A 26584-nucleotide genomic window follows, 5' to 3' on the forward strand; every position below is an offset into this window, starting at 1 on the left:
ACGCGTGCTGTTCGTAAGTGTTGTAATGTGGGCTGTCTGTAAGTAGTGTACCCGAGGGGCGGGTGCAGTGTCCAGAGACACTATGACCCCATCATTGTGTCTCTTCTCTGCCGGCCTCTCCCCCAGGTTAGGACCTGGGAGTGTAAGTAGTGTAACTGGGGGCTGTCTGTAAGTAGTGTACCCGAGGGGCGGGTGCAGTGTCCAGAGACACTGTGACCCCATCATTGTGTCTCTTCTCTGCAGCCCTCTCCTCTGGGTTAGGACCTGGGAGTGTAAGTAATGTAACCGAGGGCTGTCTGTAAGTAGTGTAACTGGGGGCTGTCTGTAAGTAGTGTACCCGAGGGGCGGGTGCAGTGTCCAGAGACACTATGACCCCATCATTGTGTCCCTTCTCTGCCTGCCTCTCCTCTGGGTTAGGACATGGGAGCTCTCCTCACTGCCATGTAATGCCCCTTCTCTCCCCTCTGTGCTCATTCCAAGGCTTCAGTGAGTTATTCAATGACTGTAATAAAACAGGTCTGGACTGTAAGCTGTAGCAAGGTCTCTGTAACTCAGCCAGGGCTACGCTTCCCTTCACTTCCTGGGGCTGGAATAACGCTGCGGGTTAGGCTGGTGCAGTTGTCGTGTAGGCTCTCATTCTAATGAGACTACTGGATTCTGAGCAGCGAGATCGTCCACAGTGTGGGGGACTGAGTATGACCCACAGTGGGTGTCACCTGTCGCTCCAAATCTGGGTTTTGCTCCGGCTAACTAGCAGTGCCTCGTCTCTCCCAAAAGGTAGAGATGATTGGGCAGCCGAGCGCATGACATATACTTCTCAGGGATGTCGTGGTCCCTCAGGTTGCATCCAGTTCTCTCATTCGCAATTCAGTCTCATATATAAATGACAATAAAAGCAGTATACGTTTTAAAGACTGGTTTAATAAAACGACTGCATTTTGGATAGCAAAGCGTGAGCTGCAATAACCAGGACGACACAACATGGCAATATTAAAATGGTGACGATGAGAGTGAAGCATAAGAATAACGCTATCATATTGCCACTAGAATCGATGGACTATTTTCTATCTGAGTCATAATCTGAGCACACCATTGTGAGAAGGTAGCCTCTTTCTAGCCTTGTTACCCCCACTTTTGGCCTGTTTGTGAGTGTATGTCAGGGTGTTTGTCACTGTTTTCACTGTCTCACTGGGATCCTGATAGCCAGGCCTCAGTGCTCATAGTGAAAACACCATGTTTTCAGTATGGTTGTTATGTGTCACTGGGATCCTGCTGGTCAGGACCCCAGTGCTCATAGGTTTATGGCCTATATGTATGTGTCACTGGGACCCTGTCACACAGGGCCCCAGTGCTCATAGGTGTGCATGTGTATGTTCCCTGTGTGGTGCCTAACTGTCTCACTGAGGCTCTGCTAACCAGAACCTCAGTGGTTATGCTCTCTCATTTCTTTCCAAATTGTCACTAACAGGCTAGTGACCAATTTCACCAATTCACATTGGCATACTGGAACACCCATATAATTCCCTAGTATATGGTACTGAGGTACCCAGGGTATTGGGGTTCCAGGAGATCCCTATGGGCTGCAGCATTTCTTTTGCCACCCATAGGGAGCTCTGACAATTCTTACACAGGCCTGCCACTGCAGCCTGAGTGAAATAACGTCCACGTTATTTCACAGCCATTTTACACTGCACTTAAGTAACTTATAAGTCACCTATATGTCTAACCTTTACCTGGTAAAGGTTAGGTGCAAAGTTACTTAGTGTGAGGGCACCCTGGCACTAGCCAAGGTGCCCCCACATTATTCAGGGCCAATTCACTGAACTTTGTGAGTGCGGGGACACCATTACACGCGTGCACTACATATAGGTCACTACCTATATGTAGCTTCACCATGGTAACTCCGAATATGGCCATGTAACATGTCTATGATCATGGAATTGCCCCCTCTATGCCATCCTGGCATTGTTGGTACAATTCCATGATCCCAGTGGTCTGTAGCACAGACCCTGGTACTGCCAGACTGCCCTTCCTGGGGTTTCACTGCAGCTGCTGCTGCTGCCAACCCCTCAGACAGGCAGCTGCCCTCCTGGGGTCCAGCCAGGCCTGGCCCAGGATGGCAGAACAAAGAACTTCCTCTGAGAGAGGGTGTGACACCCTCTCCCTTTGGAAAATGGTGTTAGGGCTGGGGAGGAGTAGCCTCCCCCAGCCTCTGGAAATGCTTTGTTGGGCACAGATGTGCCCAATTCTGCCTAAGCCAGTCTACACCGGTTCAGGGACCCCTTAGCCCCTGCTCTGGCGCGAAACTGGACAAAAGAAAGGGGAGTGACCACTCCCCTGACCTGCACCTCCCCTGGGAGGTGTCCAGAGCTCCTCCAGTGTGCTCCAGACCTCTGCCATCTTGGAAACAGAGGTGCTGCTGGCACACTGGACTGCTCTGAGTGGCCAGTGCCACCAGGTGACGTCAGAGACTCCTGCTGATAGGCTCCTTCAGGTGTTAGTAGCCTTTCCTCTCTCCTAGGTAGCCAAACCCTCTTTTCTGGCTATTTAGGGTCTCTGTCTCTGGGGAAACTTTAGATAACGAATGCATGAGCTCAGCCGAGTTCCTCTGCATCTCCCTCTTCACCTTCTGATAAGGAATCGACCGCTGACCGCGCTGGAAGCCTGCAAACCTGCAACATAGTAGCAAAGACGACTACTGCAACTCTGTAACGCTGATCCTGCCGCCTTCTCGACTGTTTTCCTGCTTGTGCATGCTGTGGGGGTAGCCTGCCTCCTCTCTGCACCAGAAGCTCCGAAGAAATCTCCCGTGGGTCGACGGAATCTTCCCCCTGCAACCGCAGGCACCAAAAAGCTGCATTACCGGTCCCTTGGGTCTCCTCTCAGCACGACGAGCGAGGTCCCTCGAATCCAGCGACGCTGTCCAAGTGACCCCCACTGTCCAGTGACTCTTCAGACCAAGTTTGGTGGAGGTAAGTCCTTGCCTCACCTTGCTGGGCTGCATTGCAGGGAACCGCGACTTTGCAGCTACTCCGGCCCCTGTGCACTTCCGGTGGAAATCCTTCGTGCACAGCCAAGCCTGGGTCCACGGCACTCTAACCTGCATTGCACAACTTTCTAAGTTGGTCTCCTGCGACGTGGGACTCCTCTGTGCAACTTCGGCGAGCACCGTTTCACGCATCCTCGTAGTGCCTGTTTCTGGCACTTCTCCGGGTGCTACCTGCTTCAGTGAGGGCTCTTTGTCTTGCTCGACGTCCCCTCTCTCTTCAGGTCCAATTTGCGACCTCCTGGTCCCTCCTGGGCCCCAGCAGTGTCCAAAAACACCAAATGCACGATTTGTGTGTAGCAAGGCTTGTTGGCGTCTTTCCGGCGGGAAAACACTTCTGCACAATTCTCCAAGGCGAGAGGGATCCGTCCACCAAAGGGGAAGTCTCTAGCCCTTTTCGTTCCTGCAGAAACCTCAGCTTCTTCTGTCCAGTCGAAGCTTCTTTGCACCCGCAGCTGGCATTTCCTGGGCATCTGCCCATCTCCGACTTGCTTGTGACTTTTGGACTTGGTCCCCTTGTTCCACCGGTACCCTAGATTGGAAATCCACAGTTGTTGCATTGCTGGTTCGTGTCTTTCCTGCATTATTCCTCTAACACGACTATTTTGTCCTTAGGGGAACTTTGGTGCACTTTGCACTCACTTTTCAGGGTCTTGGGGAGGGTTATTTTCCTAACTCTCACTATTTTCTAATAGTCCCAGCGACCCTCTACAAGGTCACATAGGTTTGGGGTCCATTCGTGGTTCGCATTCCACTTCTGGAGTATATGGTTTGTGTTGCCCCTATCCCTATGTTTCCCCATTGCATCCTATTGTAACCATACATTGTTTGCACTGTTTTCTAAGACTATACTGCATATTTTTGCTATTGTGTATATATATCTTGTGTATATTTCCTATCCTCTCACTGAGGGTACACTCTAAGATACTTTGGCATATTGTCATAAAAATAAAGTACCTTTATTTTTAGTATAACTGTGTATTGTGTTTTCTTATGATATTGTGCATCTGACACTAGGTGGTACTGTAGTAGCTTCACACGTCTCCTAGTTCAGCCTAAGCTGCTCTGCTAAGCTACCATTATCTATCAGCCTAAGCTGCTAGACACCCTATACACTAATAAGGGATAACTGGGCCTGGTGCAAGGTGCAAGTACCCCTTGGTACTCACTACAAGCCAGTCCAGCCTCTTACATTGGTTGTGCAGTGGTGGGATAAGTGCTTGAGACTACTTACCACTCTTGTCATTGTACTTTTCATAAGAGAAAAATATACAAAACAAGGTCAGTGTATATACACATAGCCAAAAAGTTTTGCATTTCCTCTTTTCACTCTTTTCTAAGTGCTGAAAAGTACTCCTAAACTTTCAAAAAGTTCTTAAAAGTTTAAAAAGTTTTTTCTGTCTTTCCAAACAGTTCTGAAAACTTTTTTTTCTCTTTTTCTATCACTTTAACTCTCTCTAAAAAAATGTCTGGCACAGGCAAAAATGTTGAACTGTCCAAACTTGCATATGATCACCTTAGCTGGAAAGGAGCAAGGAGTCTCTGCATAGAGAGAGGTTTGAGTGTAGGGAAGAATCCTTCCTTAGAACTGTTAATTAATATGCTTAGAGTACAGGATAAGGCCATAAGTGCCCAATCTGGTGAAAAAGTAGCTAATGGTTCTCAATCTGATCCAGGGACTCCCCCAGGAAAAGGTTCAGGAAAGAAACTTCTCAGCCTGCCCATTACTAGACAGTCTAGCATAGTTGGTACAGAGGTTGAATCACACCATACTGATGGTGTGCTCTCACATTATACTGGTAGCCAAGCTGTTAGGGTGCCCTCTGTAAGGGACGGGTCTCCTTCTGTTCATTCCCATCATACCTCTGTATCTAGAAATGTCCCTCCCACCCACCCTGATGACAGATTGTTAGAAAGGGAGCTCAATAGATTGAGAGTGGAACAAACCAGACTGAAGCTCAAGAAGCAACAGCTGGATTTGGATAGACGGTCTTTAGAATTAGAGAAGGAAAGACAGAAGTTGGGTTTAGATACCCATGGTGGCAGCAGCAGTATTCCCCATAGTCATCCTGCAAAAGAGCATGATTCCAGGAATCTGCACAATATAGTTCCCCCTTATAAGGAGGGGGATGACATTAACAAGTGGTTTGCTGCACTTGAGAGGGCCTGTGCTGTACAGGATGTCCCTCAAAAGCAGTGGGCTGCTATCCTATGGCTATCATTTAGTGGAAAAGGTAGGGATAGGCTCCTTACTGTAAAAGAAAATGATGCTAATAATTTCCAAGTTCTTAAGAATGCACTCCTGGATGGTTATGGCTTAACCACTGAACAATACAGGATAAAGTTCAGAGAGACCAAAAAGGAGTCTTCACAAGACTGGGTTGATTTCATTGACCATTCAGTGAAGGCCTTGGAGGGGTGGTTACATGACAGTAAAGTTACTGATTATGAAAGCCTGTATAACACAATCCTGAGAGAGCATACACTTAATATTTGTGTGTCTGATTTGTTGCACCAGTACCTGGTAGAGTCTGATCTGACCTCTCCCCAAGAATTGGGAAAGAAGGCAGACAAATGGGTCAGAACAAGGGTGAACAGAAAAGTTCATACAGGGGGTGACAAAGATGGCAATAAGAAGAAAGATGGTGAAAAATCTCAAGATAAGCATGGGGATAAGGGTAAAACCAAAGATCCCACTTCAAATCTTAAACACTCTTCAGAGGGTGGGGATAAAACAAATTCTTCCTCTTCTTCCCAACCTGCACACATTAAAAAGCCTTGGTGCTTTGTGTGTAAAAATAGAGGCCATAGGCCAGGGGATAAGTCCTGTCCAGGTAAACCCCCTGAGCCTACCACCACTAATACATCAAGCTCTAGTGCCCCTAGCAGTAGTGGTACTAGTGGTGGGACTGCTGGCAACAGTCAAGCAAAGGGTGTAGTTGGGTTCACTTATGGGTCCATAGTGGAAACTGATGTAATCAGTCCCAAGACAGTTTCTGTCACACCTAGTGGCATTGGTCTTGCCACACTGGCTGCTTGTCCCCTTACAATGGATAAGTACAGGCAGACAGTTTAAATAAATGGTGTTGAGGCCTTGGCCTACAGGGACACAGGTGCCAGTTTCACTTTGGTGACTGAAAACCTAGTGCCTCCTGAACAACACATCATTGGACAACAGTATAAAATTATTGATGTCCATAACTCCACTAAGTTTCTTCCCTTAGCTATAATTCAGTTTAGTTGGGGTGGAGTTACTGGCCCTAAGCAGGTGGTGGTATCACCTAGCTTACCTGTAGACTGTCTCTTAGGTAATGACCTAGAGACCTCAGGTTGGGCTGATGTAGAGTTTTATGCCCATGCAGCCATGCTGGGCATCCCTGAGGAATTGTTCCCTCTCATTTCAAGTGAAATGAAAAAGCAAAGGAGAGAAGGCCTGAAAACTCAGGATCCCTCTCCATCAACAGGTAAAAAGGGTATCACAGTATCCCCTAACCACCCTACCATTCAGGATACTATTCCTGTGGTGGGAGAAACCTCTCCTGGGGTGGCACCTGTTCCAAGGGAATCATCAGCTGGCAAAGCTGGACTCCCTGAGGTGGAAGTACCTCTCTGTGGGATAACTAACATTGGTGAGAAAAACAGCACCATTTTAGTTAACATGGAGCATCCCTCCAACCCTCCCAGAGAAACTTTAGTGCAGAAACCCTGCACTACCTCACAACACTTAGGACAGCATCCCTGCCCTAGTGTGGAGCTCATAGGACAGCATCCCTGCCCTGCTCCAACTCAAGTGAAACAGCATCCCTGTTCTCTCTTCCAGCCAGATGGACAAAGTTTTTGCCCAGCTATGGCTTTTCTGAGACAGCATCCCTGTCTGGCATTTCCATCACTACAAATAGGTTCAGTGGACAATTCCCACTGCTCTAAACTAAAACTTACTGATAGAAACTCTGAAAATACATCTTCACATTGTTGCTTAGCTAAAAAACTTCAAACAGGGTGGTTTACATCCCCACAGGGAAGTAACCATATAGTGAATGATAAAGGGAGTAACCAGTCTATTGCAGAGCTACTCTCTACTTATCACCAATTAGACAATAAAGTCTCAACTGGCCAAGGTTAGCCTTATTGTCCTTCGTTTGGGGGGGGGTTGTGTGAGAAGGTAGCCTCTTTCTAGCCTTGTTACCCCCACTTTTGGCCTGTTTGTGAGTGTATGTCAGGGTGTTTGTCACTGTTTTCACTGTCTCACTGGGATCCTGATGGCCAGGCCTCAGTGCTCATAGTGAAAACACCATGTTTTCAGTATGGTTGTTATGTGTCACTGGGACCCTGTCACACAGGGCCCCAGTGCTCATAGGTGTGCATGTGTATGTTCCCTGTGTGGTGCCTAACTGTCTCACTGAGGCTCTGCTAACCAGAACCTCAGTGGTTATGCTCTCTCATTACTTCCAAATTGTCACTGACAGGCTAGTGACCATTTTTACCAATTTACATTGGCTTACTGGAACACCCTTATAATTCCCTAGTATATGGTACTGAGGTACCCAGGGTAATTGGGGTTCCAGGAGATCCCTATGGGCTGCAGCATTTCTTTTGCCACCCATAGGGAGCTCTGACAATTCTTACACAGGCCTGCCACTGCAGCCTGAGTGAAATAACGTCCACGTTATTTCACAGCCATTTTACACTGCACTTAAGTAACTTATAAGTCACCTATATGTCTAACCTTTACCTGGTAAAGGTTAGGTGCAAAGTTACTTAGTGTGAGGGCACCCTGGCACTAGCCAAGGTACCCCCACATTGTTCAGAGCCAATTCACTGAACTTTGTGAGTGCGGGGACACCATTACACGCGTGCACTACATATAGGTCACTACCTATATGTAGCTTCACCATGGTAACTCCGAATATGGCCATGTAACATATCTATGATCATGGAATTGCCCCCTCTATGCCATCCTGGCATTGTTGGTACAATTCCATGATCCCAGTGGTCTGTAGCACAGACCCTGGTACTGCCAGACTGCCCTTCCTGGGGTTTCACTGCAGCTGCTGCTGCTGCCAACCCCTCAGACAGGCAGCTGCCCTCCTGGGGTCCAGCCAGGTCTGGCCCAGGATGGCAGAGCAAAGAACTTCCTCTGAGAGAGGGTGTGACACCCTCTCCCTTTGGAAAATGGTGTGAAGGCAGGGGAGGAGTAGCCTCCCCCAGCCTCTGGAAATGCTTTGTTGGGCACAGATGTGCCCAATTCTGCCTAAGCCAGTCTACACCGGTTCAGGGACCCCTTAGCCCCTGCTCTGGCGCGAAACTGGACAAAGGAAAGGGGAGTGACCACTCCCCTGACCTGCACCTCCCCTGGGAGGTGTCCAGAGCTCCTCCAGTGTGCTCCAGACCTCTGCCATCTTGGAAACAGAGGTGCTGCTGGCACACTGGACTGCTCTGAGTGGCCAGTGCCACCAGGTGACGTCAGAGACTCCTGCTGATAGGCTCCTTCAGGTGTTAGTAGCCTTTCCTCTCTCCTAGGTAGCCAAACCCTCTTTTCTGGCTATTTAGGGTCTCTGTCTCTGGGGAAACTTGAGATAACGAATGCATGAGCTCAGCCGAGTTCCTCTGCATCTCCCTCTTCACCTTCTGATAAGGAATCGACCGCTGACCGCGCTGGAAGCCTGCAAACCTGCAACATAGTAGCAAAGACGACTACTGCAACTCTGTAACGCTGATCCTGCCGCCTTCTCGACTGTTTTCCTGCTTGTGCATGCTGTGGGGGTAGCCTGCCTCCTCTCTGCACCAGAAGCTCCGAAGAAATCTCCCGTGGGTCGACGGAATCTTCCCCCTGCAACCGCAGGCACCAAAAAGCTGCATTACCGGTCCCTTGGGTCTCCTCTCAGCACGACGAGCGAGGTCCCTCGAATCCAGCGACGCTGTCCAAGTGACCCCCACAGTCCAGTGACTCTTCAGCCCAAGTTTGGTGGAGGTAAGTCCTTGCCTCACCTCGCTGGGCTGCATTGCTGGGAACCGCGACTTTGCAGCTACTCCGGCCCCTGTGCACTTCCGGCGGAAAACCTTCGTGCACAGCCAAGCCTGGGTCCACGGCACTCTAACCTGCATTGCACGACTTTCTAAGTTGGTCTCCGGCGACGTGGGACTCCTCTGTGCAACTTCGGGGAGCACCGTTTCACGCATCCTTGTAGTGCCTGTTTCTGGCACTTCTCCGGGTGCTACCTGCTTCAGTGAGGGCTCTTTGTCTTGCTCGTCATCCCCTCTCTCTTCAGGTCCAATTTGCGACCTCCTGGTCCCTCCTGGGCCCCAGCAGTGTCCAAAAACGCCAAACGCACGATTTGCGTGTAGCAAGGTTTGTTGGCGTCTTTCCGGCGGGAAAACACTTTTGCACGACTCTCCAAGGCGAGAGGGATCCGTCCACCAAAGGGGAAGTCTCTAGCCCTTTTCGTTCCTGCAGAAACCTCAGCTTCTTCTGTCCAGTCGAAGCTTCTTTGCACCCGCAGCTGGCATTTCCTGGGCATCTGCCCATCTCCAACTTGCTTGTGACTTTTGGACTTGTTCCCCTTTTTCCACAGGTACCCTAGATTGGAAATCCACAGTTGTTGCATTGCTGGTTCGTGTCTTTCCTGCATTATTCCTCTAACACGACTATTTTGTCCTTAGGGGAACTTTGGTGCACTTTGCACTCACTTTTCAGGGTCTTGGGGAGGGTTATTTTCCTAACTCTCACTATTTTCTAATAGTCCCAGCGACCCTCTACAAGGTCACATAGGTTTGGGGTCCATTCGTGGTTCGCATTCCACTTCTGGAGTATATGGTTTGTGTTGCCCCTATCCCTATGTTTCCCCATTGCATCCTATTGTAACTATACATTGTTTGCACTGTTTTCTAAGACTATACTGCATATTTTTGCTATTGTGTATATATATCTTGTGTATATTTCCTATCCTCTCACTGAGGGTACACTCTAAGATACTTTGGCATATTGTCATAAAAATAAAGTACCTTTATTTTTAGTATAACTGTGTATTGTGTTTTCTTATGATATTGTGCATATGACACTAGGTGGTACTGTAGTAGCTTCACACGTCTCCTAGTTCAGCCTAAGCTGCTCTGCTAAGCTACCATTATCTATCAGCCTAAGCTGCTAGACACCCTATACACTAATAAGGGATAACTGGGCCTGGTGCAAGGTGCAAGTACCCCTTGGTACTCACTACAAGCCAGTCCAGCCTCTTACAACCATGTTAAGCTCTAATTCTGCCGTTCAGGTTCCCCCGGGAGGACATCGACCCTCATACCTGAGCAAAGGCCTGTGGTCTGCGTTAGCATCTGTAGCAAAGCATACAGTCGTGGTTCCCTGGCTAGAATCTCCCTCTTAACGTATAATGGGACTAGGCTGTGTTTTTATAATAACACAGCTAATGTTCTAAGATAATGTCCCTACGTAAGGATGTGTATTTTCTACGAATGTTGGAGACTAAACTTCTACTGCGTTCACCGACAATGTTCCAAACTGTAGCCTTGACTGAAGCACAAAGTGATCAAGAATGTCTTGTTTGAGAACACAGTGCTGGGCTAAGCAAAACAGTTAGATATAAGAAATTAAAACAAGACCGTAAAACTGGTTATTGTAAAAATAACAATGCGAAGCAGAATAATATATATCTAGGTCAAAGTGCACAGCGGCCTAATGTATTAAACTAACGTGCATGGAGCTATAACTAAAATTGCTACGCAACATAGTGGTGTGAACAGGATGGGGCTCCCAATGTGACGAGGGGCAGCGAGTCTTCTATCTCGCATAGATATTCATTGGTCATGGACTGGAGGGGCCAGTCCTTGAAGGGCTGCCTCCCCTCTGCAGGAGGCTGTGTCCCCCCCCCCTGCCAGTGCTGCAGGGGCCGGTGACCCCCCCTTGCTCCCCCCTATGCAGGGGGCTGAATCTCCCTCCTTCTCCCCGCAGGGAGCTGTGTCTCAATGCAGGGGGCTGTGTTGTTGTCCCACCCCATGTGCAGGGAGCTGGCTCCCCTGTGATGCAGAGGGCTGTGTCCCCCCGACCTCAACAGGGGGCTGTGTTCCCTCCGGTGCTGCAGGTGTCTGCCCCCGTTGCAGGGTACTGTGCCTCCCCATGCTGTGTCCCCCTCATCCCTCCTACAGGGGGCTGTGTTCCCCCCCACACTGCAGAGGGCTGTGCCCCTCCTCCCCATGAGCTGCAGAGGGCCGCCCCCCACACACACACACACTTCAGGAGGTTGTTTTCACCCTCACCCCCCCACCATGCAGGGGCTCTCTCATCCCCTGGCTTGGTGGGTTGATGCGTGGGCTGCAGGGCACCTGTATAAAGTGTTAGTTCAGACTCTGGTCACTTAACACTAGCTCGGTCTCACAGTCATGGCGTAGCAGCGTTAAAATGTCTGGGACTGTGATGCTGCAGCAGTGGGTGCGTTAAAAGGACTGTGATGCTGCAGCAGTGGGTGCATTAAAAGGTCTGGGACCTGTGATGCTGCAGCAGTGGCTGCGTTAAAAGGGCTGTGATGCTGCAGCAGTGGGTGGATAAAAAGGTGTGGTACCTGTGACGCTGCAGCAGTGGGTGCATTAAAAGGTCTGGGACCTTTGCTGCAGCAGTGGGCGTATTAAATGTCTGGGACTGATGCTGCAGCAGTGGATGCATTAAAATGTCAGGGACTGTGATGCTGCAGCAGTGGATGCATTAAAAGGTCTGGGACCTGTGACGCTGCAGCATTGGATGCATTAAAAGGTCTGGGACCTGCGACACTGCAGCAGTGGATGCATTAAAAGGTCTGGGACCTGTGACGCTGCAGCAGTAGATGCATTAAAAGGTCTGGGACCTGTGACGCTGCAGCAGTGGGGGCATTAAAAGGTCTGGGACCTGTGACGCTGCAGCAGTGGGGACATTAAAAGGTCTGGGACCTGTGACGCTGCAGCAGTGGGGACATTAAAAGGTCTGGGACCTGTGACGCTGCAGCAGTGGGTGCAATAAAACGTCTGGGACCTGTGACGCTGCTGCAGTGGGTGCAATAAAAGTTCTGGGACCTGTGATGCTGCAGCAGGGGGTGCAATAAAAGGTCTGGGACCTTTGATGCCGCAGCAGGGGGTGCATTAAAAGGTGTGGGACCTGTGATGCTGCAGCAGTGGGTGCATTAAAAGGTCTGGGACCAGTGATGCTGCAGCAGTGGGTGCATTAAAAGGTCTGGGACCTGTGATGCTGCAGCAGTGGGTGCAATAAAAGGTCTGGGACTGTCATACCAGTGTACATGGCAGTGAACGGGTGCATGCACCTTTTCATGCAGGCTGCAATGGCAGTCCTGCAGAAGCCTTTGCATAAGCTCCCTATGGGTGGCAAAATATATATGCTGGAGGCCATACAGATCCCCTGGAACCCCAATGCCCTGGGTACCTAGGTACCATATTCTAGGGACTTATAAGGGGGCACCAGTATGCCAATTTTGGGTGAAATACTGCGTTACCAGTATGCAACAACAAAATTTAGAGGAGCAAAAGCATAATCACTGGGGTCCTGGTTAGCAGGATCCCAGTGAACAGTCAAGCACATTGACATCAGGCCAAAAATGGTGGTAACCATGGCAAAAAGAGGGTACTTTCCTAGACAGGTTAGGTCAGCTTTTGCAGGGGGCACCTTGGGGGATGACCCCTGGACACTTCTGGGGTCAAATCCAATACTGGTACCAGTTTGGACTTATTATCCTGAGCTGTTTAATACCAAACAACCCAGGGTGCAGAGTGGCCATCATGTAGCTGGGAAACTCATGTTTGACCAGTGTCCAGCACATGCACTTAAAATGGCTGCTCTGCTCACTCACTATGTCCCAGGTTTGGCAAGGACACAGTGGGGGCATAGTGCTCATGCAATGATGCGCTCACATATAGTATGGTGCATCCTGCCTTAGGGTGTTAAGTCCTATCAGAGGGGTGCCTTATGTAGGAAAGTACCATCTTGCTTGGCATGTTACCCCCATATTTCACTGTATATATGTTGTTTTAGTGTATGTGTCACTGGGACCCTGCCAGCCAGGGCCCCAGTGCTCATAAGTGTGCCCTGTATGTGTTCCCTGTGTAATGACTAACTGTCTCACTGAGGCTCTGCTAACCAGAACCTCAGTGGTTATGCTCTCTCTGCTTTCGAAATTGTCACTAACAGGCTAGTGACCAATTTCACCAATTCACATTGGCATACTGGAACACCCTCATAATTCCCTAGTATATGGTACTGAGGTACCCAGAGTATTGGGGTTCCAGGAGATCCCTATGGGCTGCAGCATTTCTTTGGCCACCCATAGGGAGCTCTGACAATTCTTACACAGGCCTGCCACTGCAGCCTGAGTGAAATAACGTCCATGTTATTTCACAGCCATTTACCACTGCACTTAAGTAACTTATAGATCACCTATATGTCTAACCTTCACCTGGTGAAGGCTGGGTGCTAAGTTACTTAGTGTGTGGGCACCCTGGCACTAGCCAAGGTGCCCCCACATCGTTCAGTGCAAATTCCCCGGACTTTGTGAGTGCGGGGACACCATTTCACGCGTGCTCTATACATAGGTCACTACCTATGTATAGCGTCACAATGGTAACTCCGAACATGGCCATGTAACATGTCTAAGATCATGGAATTGTCACCCCAATGCCATTCTGGCATTGGGGAGACAATTCCATGATCCCCCGAGTCTCCAGCACAGACCCGGGTACTGCCAAACTGCCTTTCTCGGGGTTTCACTGCAGCTGCTGCCAACCCCTCAGACAGGTTTCTTCCCTCCTGGGGTCCAGCCAGGCCTGGCCCAGGAAGGCAGAGCAAAGGACTTCCTCAGAGAGAGGGTGTTACACCCTCTCCCTTTGGAAAAAGGTGTCAGGGCTGGGGAGCAGTAGCCTCCCCCAGCCTCTGGAAATGCTTTGATGGGCACAGATGGTGCCCATCTCTGCATATGCCAGTCTACACCGGTTCAGGGATCCCCCAGCCCTGCTCTGGCGCGAAACTGCACAAAGGAAAGGGGAGTGACCACTCCCCTGACCTGCACCTCCCAGGGGAGGTGCCCAGAGCTCCTCCAGCGTGCCCCAGACCTCTGCCATCTTAGATTCAGAGGTGTGCTGGCACACTGGACTGCTCTGAGTGGCCAGGGCCAGCAGGTGACGTCAGAGACTCCTTCTGATAGGCTCTTACCTTTCTTATTAGCCTATCCTCCTTCCTAGGTAGCCAAACCTCCTTTTCTGGCTATTTAGGGTCTCTGCTTTGGGGAATTCTTCAGATACCCAATGCAAGAGCTCATCAGAGTTCCTTTGCATCTCCCTCTTTACCTTCTGCCAAAGGATCGACTGCTGACTGCTCAGGACGCCTGCAAAACCTCAACAAAGTAGCAAAGACGACTACTGCAACCTTGTATCGCTTCATCCTGCTGGCTTTCTCGCCTGTTTCCTGGTGGTGCATGCTCTGGGGGTAGCCTGCCTCCTTCTTGCACCAGGCGTTCTGAAGAAATCTCCCGTGGGTCGATGGAATCTTCCCCCTGCAACTGGAGGCAACAAAAGACTGCATCACCGGTCCTCTGGGTCCCCTCTCAGCACGACGAGCGTGGTCCCTGGAACTCAGCAACTCTGTCCAAGTGACCCCCACAGTCCAGTGACTCTTCAGTCCAAGTTTGGTGGAGGTAAGTCCTTGCCTACCCACGCTAGACTGCATTGCTGGGTCCCACATGATTTGCAGCTTCTCCGGTTCCTGTGCACTCTTACAGGATTTCCTTTGTGCACAGCCAAACCTTGGTCCCCGACACTCTAACCTGCAGTGCACAACCTTCTGAGTTGTCCTCCAGCGTCGTGGGACTCCCTTTTCTGACTTCGGGTGGACTCCGGTTCACTCCTCTTCCAAGTGCCTGTTCTGGTACTTCTGCGGGGGCTGCCTGCTTCTGTGAGGGCTCCCTGACTTGCTGGGTGCTCCCTCTGTCTCCTCATCCAAGTGGCGACACCCTGGTCCCTCCTGGGCCACAGCAGCATCCAAAAACCCTAACCACAACCCTTGCAGCTAGCAAGGCTTGTTTGCAGTCTTTCTGCGTGGGAACACCTCTGCAAGCTTCTTCACAGGGTGCGACATCCATCCTCCAAAGAGGAAGTTCCTAGTCCTCTTCGTTCTTGCAGAACACCAAGCTTCCTCCACCCGGTGGCAGCTTCCTTACACCCTCAGCTGGCATTTCCTGGGCATCTGCCCTCTCTCGACATTGTCGCGACTCTTGGACTTGGTCCCCTTGTTTCACAGGTACTCAGGTCCAGGAATCCACTGTTGTTGCTTTGCTGGTGTTGGTCTTCCTTGCAGAATCCCCCTATCACAACTTCTGTGCTCTCTGGGGGTTGTAGGTGCACTTTACACCTACCTTTCAGGGTCTTGGGGTGGGCTATTTTTCTAACCCTCACTGTTTTCTTACAGTCCCAGCGACCCTCTACAAGCTCACATATGTTTTTGGTTCATTCGTGGTTCGCATTCCATTTTTGGATTATATGGTTTGTGTTGCCCCTATACCTATGTGCTCCTATTGTAATCTACTGTAACTTTACACTGCTTGCATTACTTCCTTTTGCTATTACTGCATATTTTTGGTATTGTGTACATATATCTTGTGTATATTTGGCATCCTCATGCTGAGGGTACTCACTGAGATACTTTTGGCATATTGTCATAAAAATAAAGTACCTTTATTTTTAGTATATCTGTGTATTGTGTTTTCTTATGATATTGTGCATATGACACGTGGTATAGTAGGAGCTTTGCATGTCTCCTAGTTCAGCCTAAGCTGCTCTGCTATAGCTACCTTCTATCAGCCTAAGCTGCTAGACAACCCTCTACACTAATAAGGGATACCTGGACCTGGTACAGAGTGTAAGTCCCCCTTGGTACCCACTACAAGCCAGGCCAGCCTCCTACAACTTACCCATATCAAATGCAGTGTAAGGTGGAGCGGGCACATAGGGAGTGTGTCATGTCGAGTTTGCTTTTAGTTTTGCCCCAGTACACTCAGCCTGCACTGACAGTGCTTGGTGCATCTGGGTGCAGGGCGGTAGAGAGTGTCACAATCAGTGCTGCTGTCCTCAGGGGTCTACTCTAACTATCCCTGGGTACTGGGGTACCCATTTATTAAGGACCTATAGGGGTATTTAAGAGTGTATCCAATTGTTCCAAGCATCACAATAGATTTAGGGAAAGAGCTCTGGCCCAGGGAACCTGGTTAGCAGGGACCCTGGGCACAACCAACTTCTAGAACCCATCAACATCAGACACCAAGTGGCCTCCTCTCACAAAAAGCACCTTGAGTGCTCCTCTGCAGCTTAGGTCGGCTCTGACCTTGTTCCACACAATGAGAGGCTAGCCCTCCAGCCCCACCTCACTGACGGTGGGAGAGGTGGTGTGTGTAAAGTGCAGACTACCCTGGCTCTGAATTAGCCAACCATAGGCAGATCAGTCAGTCACTACTTGGTGGTTTGTATAAAGTGTCAGTCTCTGCTCGCTGTGGCAGGCCAGTCATTCTCTGCTTGCTGGTGTGTAGAAAGTGCAGACTGCCCTGGCTCTGAACTAGCCAGCCTTAGGCAGGTCAGTCAGTCTCTGCCTGCTGGTGTATTGGGCCTGTCCCAGACCTCCTGTGCCAGGGGCATCACTGCCCATTTGCTTTGTTAACAGTTCTGTTGTATGTTTTTCTAATCCCCCCCCCCCATAAGAAGTGATGCAGTCTGGCAGCTGCACAATCTGTGCAATTATGAATGCATGGACCTCAGTTAAGCCTTCCTGTTCCAATATTAGTTCAGGACTGACCCTGGCAAACACCTATTCCACACCAGCTCTGAGATTAAGTGATTTCTCCTCCTCCGCATGTAGGAAAGAAGCCTCTTTCTAGCTTGGTTACCCCCACTTTTGGCCTGTTTGTCAGTGTGTTTGAATGTGTTCACTGGTATCCTGCTATCCAGGACCCCAGTCATTATGCTCTCACCTTTAAAACATGGTTGCTGAAACCTATTGATCCTACAATTGGCATACTGGTACCCCCATGTAAGCCCCTAGCAGATGGTACTCTGGTACCCAGGGCACTGGGGTTCCAGCGGATCCCTATGGGCTGCAGCAGTTATTCTGCCACCAATAGGGAGCCCATGCAAAGGGTTCTGCAGGCCTGCCATGGCAGTCTGCGTGTTTTCACTATAGGTCACCACACCAGTTTACTATAAGTCACCCCTATGATAGCCCCCCCCCAGCCCAGAGAGCAGGGTATTTGTACTTGTGTGTGAGGGCACTCCTGCACTAGCAGAGGTGCCCCCACAAACTCCAGATCCATTTTCCTAGACTTTGTGCATGCGGGGACATCATTTTACGTGTGTCCTGGACATAGGTAACTACCTGTGTCCAGCTACATAATGGTAACTCTGAACGTAGGCATGTTTGGTATCAAATGTGTTGGAACATACCCCAATACTTTTGCCAATATTGGTTGTATGATTCTGTGCACTCTGGGGGCTCCTTAGAGGATCCCCAACATTGTTTTCACAGCCTTCAGAGGTTTCCCACGCAGCACTAGCTGCTGCCACCTCACAGACAGGTTTCTGCCCTCCTGTTGCTTAAACAGCTCAAGTCCAGGAAGCGAGAACTAAGGATTTCCTTTGGGAGAAGGGTGTTACACCTTCTCCCTTTGGAAATAGGTGTTACATGGTTTGGGAGAGGTAGCCTCCCCAAGCCACTGGTATGGTTTGAAGGTCACATTTGGTGCCCTCCAGCAATAAACAAGCCTACACCAGTTCAGGGACCTCCAGTTCCTGCTCTGGTGCGAAACTGGACAATGGAAAGGGAAGTGACCAGTCCCCTGTCCATCACCACCCCAGCGGTGGTGCCTAGAGCTCCTTCAGAGGGTCCCTGGATTCTGCCATCTTGAATTCAAGGTTGGCAGGGAACTCTGGAAGCATCTGAGTGGCAAGGCAGGTGATGCCAGAGCCCCCTCCCGATAGGTGGTAACCCAGCTAGGTGACCAATCCCCCATTCAGGGATATTTAAGGTCTCTCTTTTGGGTGGTTCATCAGATTTCAGCTTGCAAGATTCCAGCAGGATTTTTCTGCATCCCTTACTTCAAATTCTGACCAAAGAAACTGCACCTGGACTTCCCAGGACCCGACAATCTGAAACAAAGAAGAAGACTTTGCCTGCAACATTGTTTCTCTGGCTCCTTCCAGCTTTTGCAACATTTCCCCAGTTGTGCATCCTCTGAGGACAGCCCATCTTCGATCTGCACAGGAAAGAAGAAAGAATATCCTTTGGAGTGAAGGAATCACTCCCCTGCATCTGCAGGCACAAATAGCAATGACGACTAGCTGCGTGGATCCTCTCTCCTGCTAAGCTGCATGGATCCTGCATCACGGGTGGTGGTCGGAAGTGGTCCAGATGGTCCAACTTGTGTGGAGGTAAGCCCTTGCCTTCTCACACAGGACAGTACCCCCATGCACTGCTTCCTTTGCAGCTGCCAAGGCTTGTTGGCTCTTCTTCCAGGGGGTCTTCACTCTTTGTGTAGCTCCAGCACAGTTCCTGAGCGACTCTCCTGTGGCACGGGACTCCTTTTCATAGTACTGCATGGGCTCCATTTGCACCTTCTGTGTCCCCGTCCTGTGGGACCCGTGTGTGCTGCCTGTGCTTCTGTGGGCTCTATGTGATGCTGAGGGTCCCCTCTGGGCCTCCCTTGTGGGTTGAGTCCTCCTGGGCCTTGCTGGTCCCTGTAATTCTATTTGTGTTTTGACCACTGACTCCATGTTGCACTTAGCCTAGCAGCACACCGTCACATTAGTGAACACCAGATTCATCATGCCTATTGACTTTATTTTAGCATTAGCCACTGCGGCGTTAAAAGGTGCAAGTAATTTTCCATGCCCACATTATACAATGTGCTCAAGTTTTTATTCTGTGTGTTCTTTCTCATCAAGGGCTAGTACATAACGTGGAGGAGTCATTCAGTCAGCAAGGTAAGGATGTACTAGGATGGTGTTTATGGTACGGCAGGGAACGGTTTAGTTTTGGGACCGACACCTTGGGAACCTGTTGGGGTCCAACGTGTTTCTTTCAATACTGACCTGAAATAGCCAGCATTTTTAACACTTTTCACAGAGTGGGAGGGCTTTTCTAGAAACCTCCTTCCCTGCTTGTTTAAGGTATATAAGAGACCCAGGTCGACGGTGAGGAGATTCAGACTTCAGTCAGGATTGAGACGTCGAATGACTGATATATTTCCCGTGAGGGTAGATCTCTCGTTCTCGTTGCAGTCGAACCGGGGCCAACAACTTGCTGGCATGAGAAGTATGAAGGAGCAACTGTGCCCTATGTTGATGAATGTTTACTTTATTTGCTTTGCATTGTATATGAATATATATGTCAATATAGGTGTTTGTATCTTTGCATGTATATATTTGCTGTTTCTAGATTGAAGATTCTTTGTACATGTTCTCACTTCATTGTTGCACATTTTAAAAGTGCACTTTCGGTTGTATTGACCTTCCTTCATGAGCCTTGTGAAGTGATGTAATAAATGTCTTCTTTAGACAAAGAAGTGCATTCCAGAGATTCTTTTTGACTCCTTTCAGTGTATATATTTGGTCAGCAGTAAAGCAGGAAAGCAAAACAGTCCCCAGTGGCACCACTCTCTGCCAACCGCAAGTTTTGCCTGTGCCAAGGTTTGTTGGTGGAATCCAGACCCGCAAACCCGACTGCAATCTTCCTTCTGGCATGGGACATCACCTGCATCCTCCAGGAACTCGACTCCGACTCCAGGGCTGCAGTGCTGACTTTTCTTCTGCACCGTCAACCGACACCTGCAATCCTTAGCTTGGTTTGTAGGGGCTCCTGCTCCGACTAGACTCTGGCCCTCATTCTGACCTTGGCGGGCGGCGGAGGCCGCCCGCCAAAGTCCCGCCGTCAGGTTACCGTTCCGCGGTCGAAAGACCGCGGCGGTAATTCTGACTTTCCCGCTGGGCTGGCGGGCGGTCTCCTTCAGACCGCCAGCCAGCCCAGCGGGAAAGAGGCTTCCACGATGAAGCCGGCTCGGAATCGAGCCGGCGGAGTGGAAGCTGTGCGACGGGTGCAGTTGCACCCGTCGCGTATTTCACTGTCTGCGCAGCAGACAGTGAAATACATGTAGGGGCCCTCTTACGGGGGCCCCTGCAATGCCCATGCCAGTGGCATGGGCACTGCAGGGGCCCCCAGGGGCCCCGCGACCCCCCCCTACCGCCATCCGGATCTCGGCGGTCCGACCGCCGGGATCTGGATGGCGGTAGGGGGGGTCAGAATCCCCGCGGCGGTGCAGCAAGCTGCGCCGCCGCGGAGGATTCAATGGGGCCGCGGTACACTGGCGGGACCCCGCCAGTGGTGCCGGTCCGACCGCGGCTTTACCGCCGCGGTCGGAATCCCCATTGGAGCACCGCCGGCTTGTCGGCGGTGCTCCCGCGGTCCTCCGCCCTGGCGGTCAAAGACCGCCAGGGTCAGAATGAGGGCCTCTGTGTCTTCTGGACTTGGTCCCCTCTTTCCACAGGTCTTCTTATTCAGAAATCCACCATTTGTTTCTTGCAGTCATCCCTGGGGTTTGCAATTCTCTTCGTTTTGTCTAAGTGGAAATTCTAATGATTTACTCTTGCTTTCCTGGTTGACGGGGGTGTTGAGGTACTTGCCTTTTGTGCTTTCCTGGTACCCCCAGTCACCCTCTACACACTCCACTTACCTGGGTGGGGGTTACACTCTTGCATTCAATTTTTTTTGTATATGGTTTGTGCTCCCCTAAGTCCACTATTCTCTATTGTGTTTTACACTATTTGCACTGTTTTCTAACTATCCTTATGCCTAGTTCCGACAACTAGTGTATATATCTTGTATATTATGTACCTCCTAAGGGAGTATTGCCTCTATAATAATTTTGGTGGTGTTACTATAATAAAGTATCTTTATGTTTGTAACACTGAGTGAATTGTTTCATGTGTATAAGTGCTGTGTGACTACAGTGGTTTTGCATAAGCTTTGCATGTCTCCTAGATAAGCCTTGGCGGCTCATCCACAGCTACCTCTAGAGAGCCTGGCTTCTAGACACTGACTAATTTGCACTAGTAGGGGATACCTGGACCTGGTATAAGGTGCAAGTACCTTAGGTACCCCCCACACACCCGGCCAGCCCCGACACCTCAGCACTGCACAGATGTAAAGCAGCAGGTTAGGGGCAGAGAGCTCTGGGACTTAGAATCGTGGAACATGTTCTGGACATCCACTAAGGAATGAGTTCAGGGCACTGATCCTCTGTGGTGGTCTAGAAGAATTATTTAACTTTCATGCTTCCTAATAGTCAGTAACTTTATCTGCACTGAAACTCACAAGAATTTAGCCTTCCATTCCATTACACAAAACAAAATCCAGAATGGATTCTTACTGTTCCCCTTCCTAACGTCTGATTGACGTTCCTTCCTACCACAGAAGCGGGCGTCCAATGTTAGTGCGAGTGGTCTGTTCAGTGATGTGTGTCTTTTTCTTGATTACTGCTTTGCATATGATTTCCATTTAAGATCACTTTTCTGCACCCTTACCATATCTGGTGTTCTTAGACTGTGGCTTGGAGCTGGTGATCATAGACCTATTGTCACCACGGCCTGGTCATGGTAACTAGAGGTTGATATCCTGATCATCTTGAGGTCAACAAATGCTGTGTATTGTTAGCCTTGCTTAAGCTTCGTACAGTGCCGCAAGGCTCTCAGTGATGAGTTGTCGCACTCTATAAATGTTTGATTGATTGATGGATACCTTCTCTGGTTTGCAGATGGCCAAAGCTGGCTTCGTGCACAGTCCTACCATGAACGAGCCGGATGTTGCCCGCTGCTTCTTTTGTCTGATTGAGTTGGAAGGATGGGAGCCCGATGATGACCCCTGGTGAGTTACGGCTTCAGGTTCCCTTTTCTTCAACCATTACATTTATATACATCTATGGTGAATTTAAGTTCAGAGGGCACGTCTTGGGCATCTCAGTGACAAGCCCTCATTACTCCCAGAAGATATGTATGGGATTTTTGTTCATTCTTCAGGGTATATTGTCCTCCTCTTTGAAAGTCATTGTAGAGTGGTTAATGAGGAAGAGACAGTGCATGCTCCAGTGTTAGCTAGTGTTGATTGAACATATTTAACAAAGTGGTAAACAGTGTTTCTTTTTTAAGGATGCAGCTGTGTGGAAATCTGGAGTTGTTTGTCCAGGTTGTATTGTTCTTCTACTGTCATGGTGCGACCCTCGACATAGCAGTCAAAGTCCTGCTCCCCTGAGGTGGCGAACCTGTCTGGGGTGTTCTGTTTGGAGACTGGAGTCTGGCACATCAGTTGTCTCTGATCCCTAATTTCTAGCTGGTGATCAGTGATTGGCCATCTGAGATTTGTGATGGCCTGCAGGAGGTGGACAGGGCCGCTGACTTGGCTCTGAATGTCCATGAAATAATGAGAACCGCCATCACCCGCAGAAAGGTAGGAGCACAACTGTACTGCACGTCGTGGTGTGAGCTATGGATCTTTCAATGCACAGGTATCGTCTTGAAAATCCACATATCACTAGAGGAGATAATTAAAAGTACAAATTAAGACGTTTTAATGTTAATTTAAACTCCAAAACTTAACCCAGGCCACCAATGGGAAACACAAAGTATGTCAAATATCCCCCTTATTGGAAGAAGGGAGAATTGTATTTTATTAGCCAATTCCCAATCCCCTATTCATCTATACAAACATTTGCCAAACTCTTAACCATAAGCAATGTCTAATGCCAAAATGTTGTAAAATATAGCTATTTTAGCTAAAAGCCTGAGCCCTACCTCCAAACTTGGGAATTCCAGGTGGGTTACCAACCAACCAACTTGGGAATTCAGGCATGTCAAACTCTTTAATAAAGTCTGGCACAGATGTCTAGGACATCATGTACCGAAGCGATACTATTCCGCACGACGGACTCCCAGTTGTGGATGCAGACATTCAACACTTTCTTCAATCACTGACACACAAAGAATACCCCAGTGTAGGAGATTAAAATCCCAAGGAAATAATGCCTTCAAGGGAGACATTTCCTATTAATGTACACAATACATGTGCTGGCATAATTCACAGCAACCTCAACATATCTCATTACTTCACTCTTCCTACTACAACTTGAAAGCCCAAGAACTATGCAACGCCCTAACAACCGCCTTCCACCAAAAAATCACGGATATCCACGACAGCTTCAACTCCCCTCACACTCCGGACGCTCCTAACCCACCCACCAAGAACTCCACCCGCTCCAGCCGACTGACCTCCTGGACCAACATCAGCGATGACGATACCCGCAAGACCATGAACTCATCCACTCCGGATCACCATCAGACCCCTGCCCACACCACATCTTCAACAAAGCAGACACAGCCATCGCACCACACCTACGGAAAGCCATCAACATCTCCTTCGAAACTGCAAGATTCCCGGAAATCTGGAAACATGCCGAAATCAACGCCCTTCTCAAGAAACCAAAGGCAGACCCCAAGGACCTGAAAAACTTCTGGGCCATCTCTCTGCTCCCTTTCCCGGCGAAGGTCATCGAGAAAGTCGTCAACACTCCGCTCACTCGGTACCTCAAAGACAACAACATCCTCGACCCCCTCCTAGTCCGGCTTCAGATGCAACCACAGCACCGAAACCGCCCTCCTCGCCGCCACAGACGACATCAGACGGCACCTTGACAATGGAGAAACATCAGCCCTCATCCTCCTAGACCTTTCAGCCGCCTTTGACACCGTCTGTCACCACACCCTAAAATCCCGCCTCCCCCCAGTAGGAATCCAGGACCAAGCCCTCGCATGGACCGCATCCTTCCTCGCCGGCAGAACCCAAAGAGTTCGCCTCCCCGTACTAATCCAAAGCCTTCATCATCCTCTGCGGCCTACCCCAGGGCTCATCCCTCAGCCCGACGCTGTTCAACATCTACATGGCCCCCCCGCACAAGTGGCCCACCAGCACAACCTCAATATCATCTCCTACGTCGACGAGCCCCAACTCATCCTCTCCCTCACCAAGGACCCGCACACCGCCAAAACCAACCTCCACGAGGGACTAAAAGCCATCACTGACTGGATGAGAGACAGCCGGCTAAAACTGAATTCGAACAAAACAGAGGTCCTCATCCTTGGTCGCACCCCCTCCACCTGGGACAACTCATGGTGGCAGTCCACGCTGGGTCCCCCACCGACAGCGCACGAAACCTCGGCTTCACCCTTGACTCCTCACTCTCCATGTCAAAACAGGTCAGTGCCATCTCCTCCTCCTGCTACAACACCCTCCACATGCTTCGCAGAGTTTACAAATGGATTCCAACAGAAACAAGAAAAACAGTATCCCAGGCCCTCGTCAGCAGCAGACTCGACTACGGCAACGCCCTCTACACCGGTATCTCATCCAAACTCCTCCAACGCATCCAAAACGCCTCCGCCTGACTCATCCTCAACATCCCTCGCCATTGCCACATCACCCCCCACCTAAGAGACCTTCACTGGCTCCCCGTCAACAAGAGGTTCACCTTCAAGCTCCTCACCCATGCACACAAGGCACTCCACAACACCGGAATATCATACCTGAACAACAGACTCAGCTTCTACACCCCCACCCGACATCTCCGCTCCGCTAACCTCGCCTCCATCCAACGCAAATCTTCCGGCGACAGATCATTCTCGTACCTCGCCGCCAATACCTGGAACACCCTCCCGCCGGATCTACGACAGACCCAGGACCTTCCTTCTTTCCTTCAGAAAACTCCTCAAGACTTGGATCTTCGAGCAGTAGCAGCTCCTACAACCCCCCCCCCCCCCCAAGCGCCTTGAAACCCTCACGGGTATGTAGCACGCTTTACAAATTGATTGATTAAATATCAATTCTGAAAAAGAAAATCATCAAACCCCATAACTCGGGTATAGGAGGCTGGCCTGGCTTATAGTGGGTACCAATGGTACTTACACTTTGTGCCAGGTCCAGTTATCCCTTATTAGTAGTGTTCTAGAAACTTAGGCTGATAGCGGTAGCTATGGCAGAGCAGCTTAGGCTGAACTAGGAGACATGCAAAGCTCCTACTATACCACTTATATCATATAACACTATATCATAAGAATCACAATAGTCAGAGTTACTAAAAATAAAGGTACTTTATTTTAGTGACAATGTGCCAAAAATATCTCAGAGGATATACTCCCTTAGGAGGTAAGTAAAATACACAAAATATACACACACCAAACTCAGGTAAGTAAACAGTTAGAATAGTAGTGCAAACACTGTAGAATACAATAGGATGCAATAAGATACAATAGGCCTAGGGGCAACACAAACCATATACTCAAAGTGGAATGCGAACCACGAATGGACCACAGGCCTAGTGTAGTGTGTAGAGGGTTGCTGGGAGTGTAAGAAAACACTAAGGGTGCCCAAGACACCCCACCCCAAGACCCTGAAAGGTAGGAGTAAAGTTACCCTACTACCCCAGAAACACACTAAAGTCGTGATAGGGTATTCTGCAAAGGCAACAACTGACTGCAAAGCACTGAAGATGGATTCCTGGACCTGAGGACCTGTAAAGGAAGGGGACCAAGTCCAAGAGTCACGCAAGTGTCCGGGGGGGGGGGTCAGGAGCCCACTAAACCCCAGATGAAGGTGCAAAATGGCTGCCTCCGGGTCGAAGAAGCTGAAGATTCTGCAAAAACGGAAGATGCCAGGAACCTCTCCTTTGCACAGAAGATGTCACACGGCTTGCTGGAGGATGTAGAGTTGTTTCCATGCAGAAAGACCACAAACAAGCCTTGCTAGCTGCACGAGTCACGGTTGAAGAAAATGGATGCTGCCCAGACCCAGCAAGGACAAGGAGGTCGCCCCTTGGAAGAGGAGACAAAGGGAGCGCTCAGCAGCAGAGAGAGCCCATGCAGAAGCAGGCAGCACTCGCAGAAGCACTTAAACAGGCATTCAAGAAATCTGAGCACGGCAGTCGTCTCAACACTACAAAGGAGGGTCCCATGAAGCCAGTGGTCAACTCAGCAAGTTGAGCAATGCAGGACAGAGTGCTGGGGACCTGGGCTATACTTTGCACGAAGGATTCCTTGCAAAAGTTCACAGAAGCCCTAGCAGCTGCAGTTCACTTAGTACACAGGATTACTGTCTGGCATGGGGAGGCAAGAACTTACCTCCACTACATTTGGACAGACGGACCTCTGGACTGTCAGGGTCACTTGGATCCAGCTCCTGTGTTCCAGGGACCGCGCTCGTCGAGATGAGAGGGGACCCAGAGGACCAGTGATGCAGACGTTTGGTGCCTGCGTTAGCAAGGGGAAGATTCCATCGACCCACAGAAGATTTCTAATTGGCTTCCAGTGCAGGGTGAAGGCAGACAACCCTCAGAACATGCACCACCAGGAAACAGTCGAGAGAGCAAGCAGGATTAGGGGCTACAATGTTGCCTGTAGTCTTCTTGCTACTTTGTTGCA

The 26584-nt window shown here is 49.8% G+C and overlaps 1 protein-coding gene across 1 annotated transcript in view; it reads left to right on the forward strand.

Annotated features, from left to right (window-relative positions):
* LOC138257969 (baculoviral IAP repeat-containing protein 5.1-like) overlaps nt 1–26584 on the forward strand; it is a 45810-nt gene that overhangs the window by 1908 nt on the left and 17318 nt on the right. The window contains exon 2 of the mRNA XM_069205910.1: nt 21877–21986. Within this exon, the coding sequence (XP_069062011.1) occupies nt 21877–21986 (110 nt within the window). The remainder of the gene's footprint in view (nt 1–21876; nt 21987–26584) is intronic.

Source organism: Pleurodeles waltl, chromosome 2_1 (genome assembly GCF_031143425.1).
Source record: "Pleurodeles waltl isolate 20211129_DDA chromosome 2_1, aPleWal1.hap1.20221129, whole genome shotgun sequence".
Classification (NCBI taxonomy): domain Eukaryota; kingdom Metazoa; phylum Chordata; class Amphibia; order Caudata; family Salamandridae; genus Pleurodeles; species Pleurodeles waltl.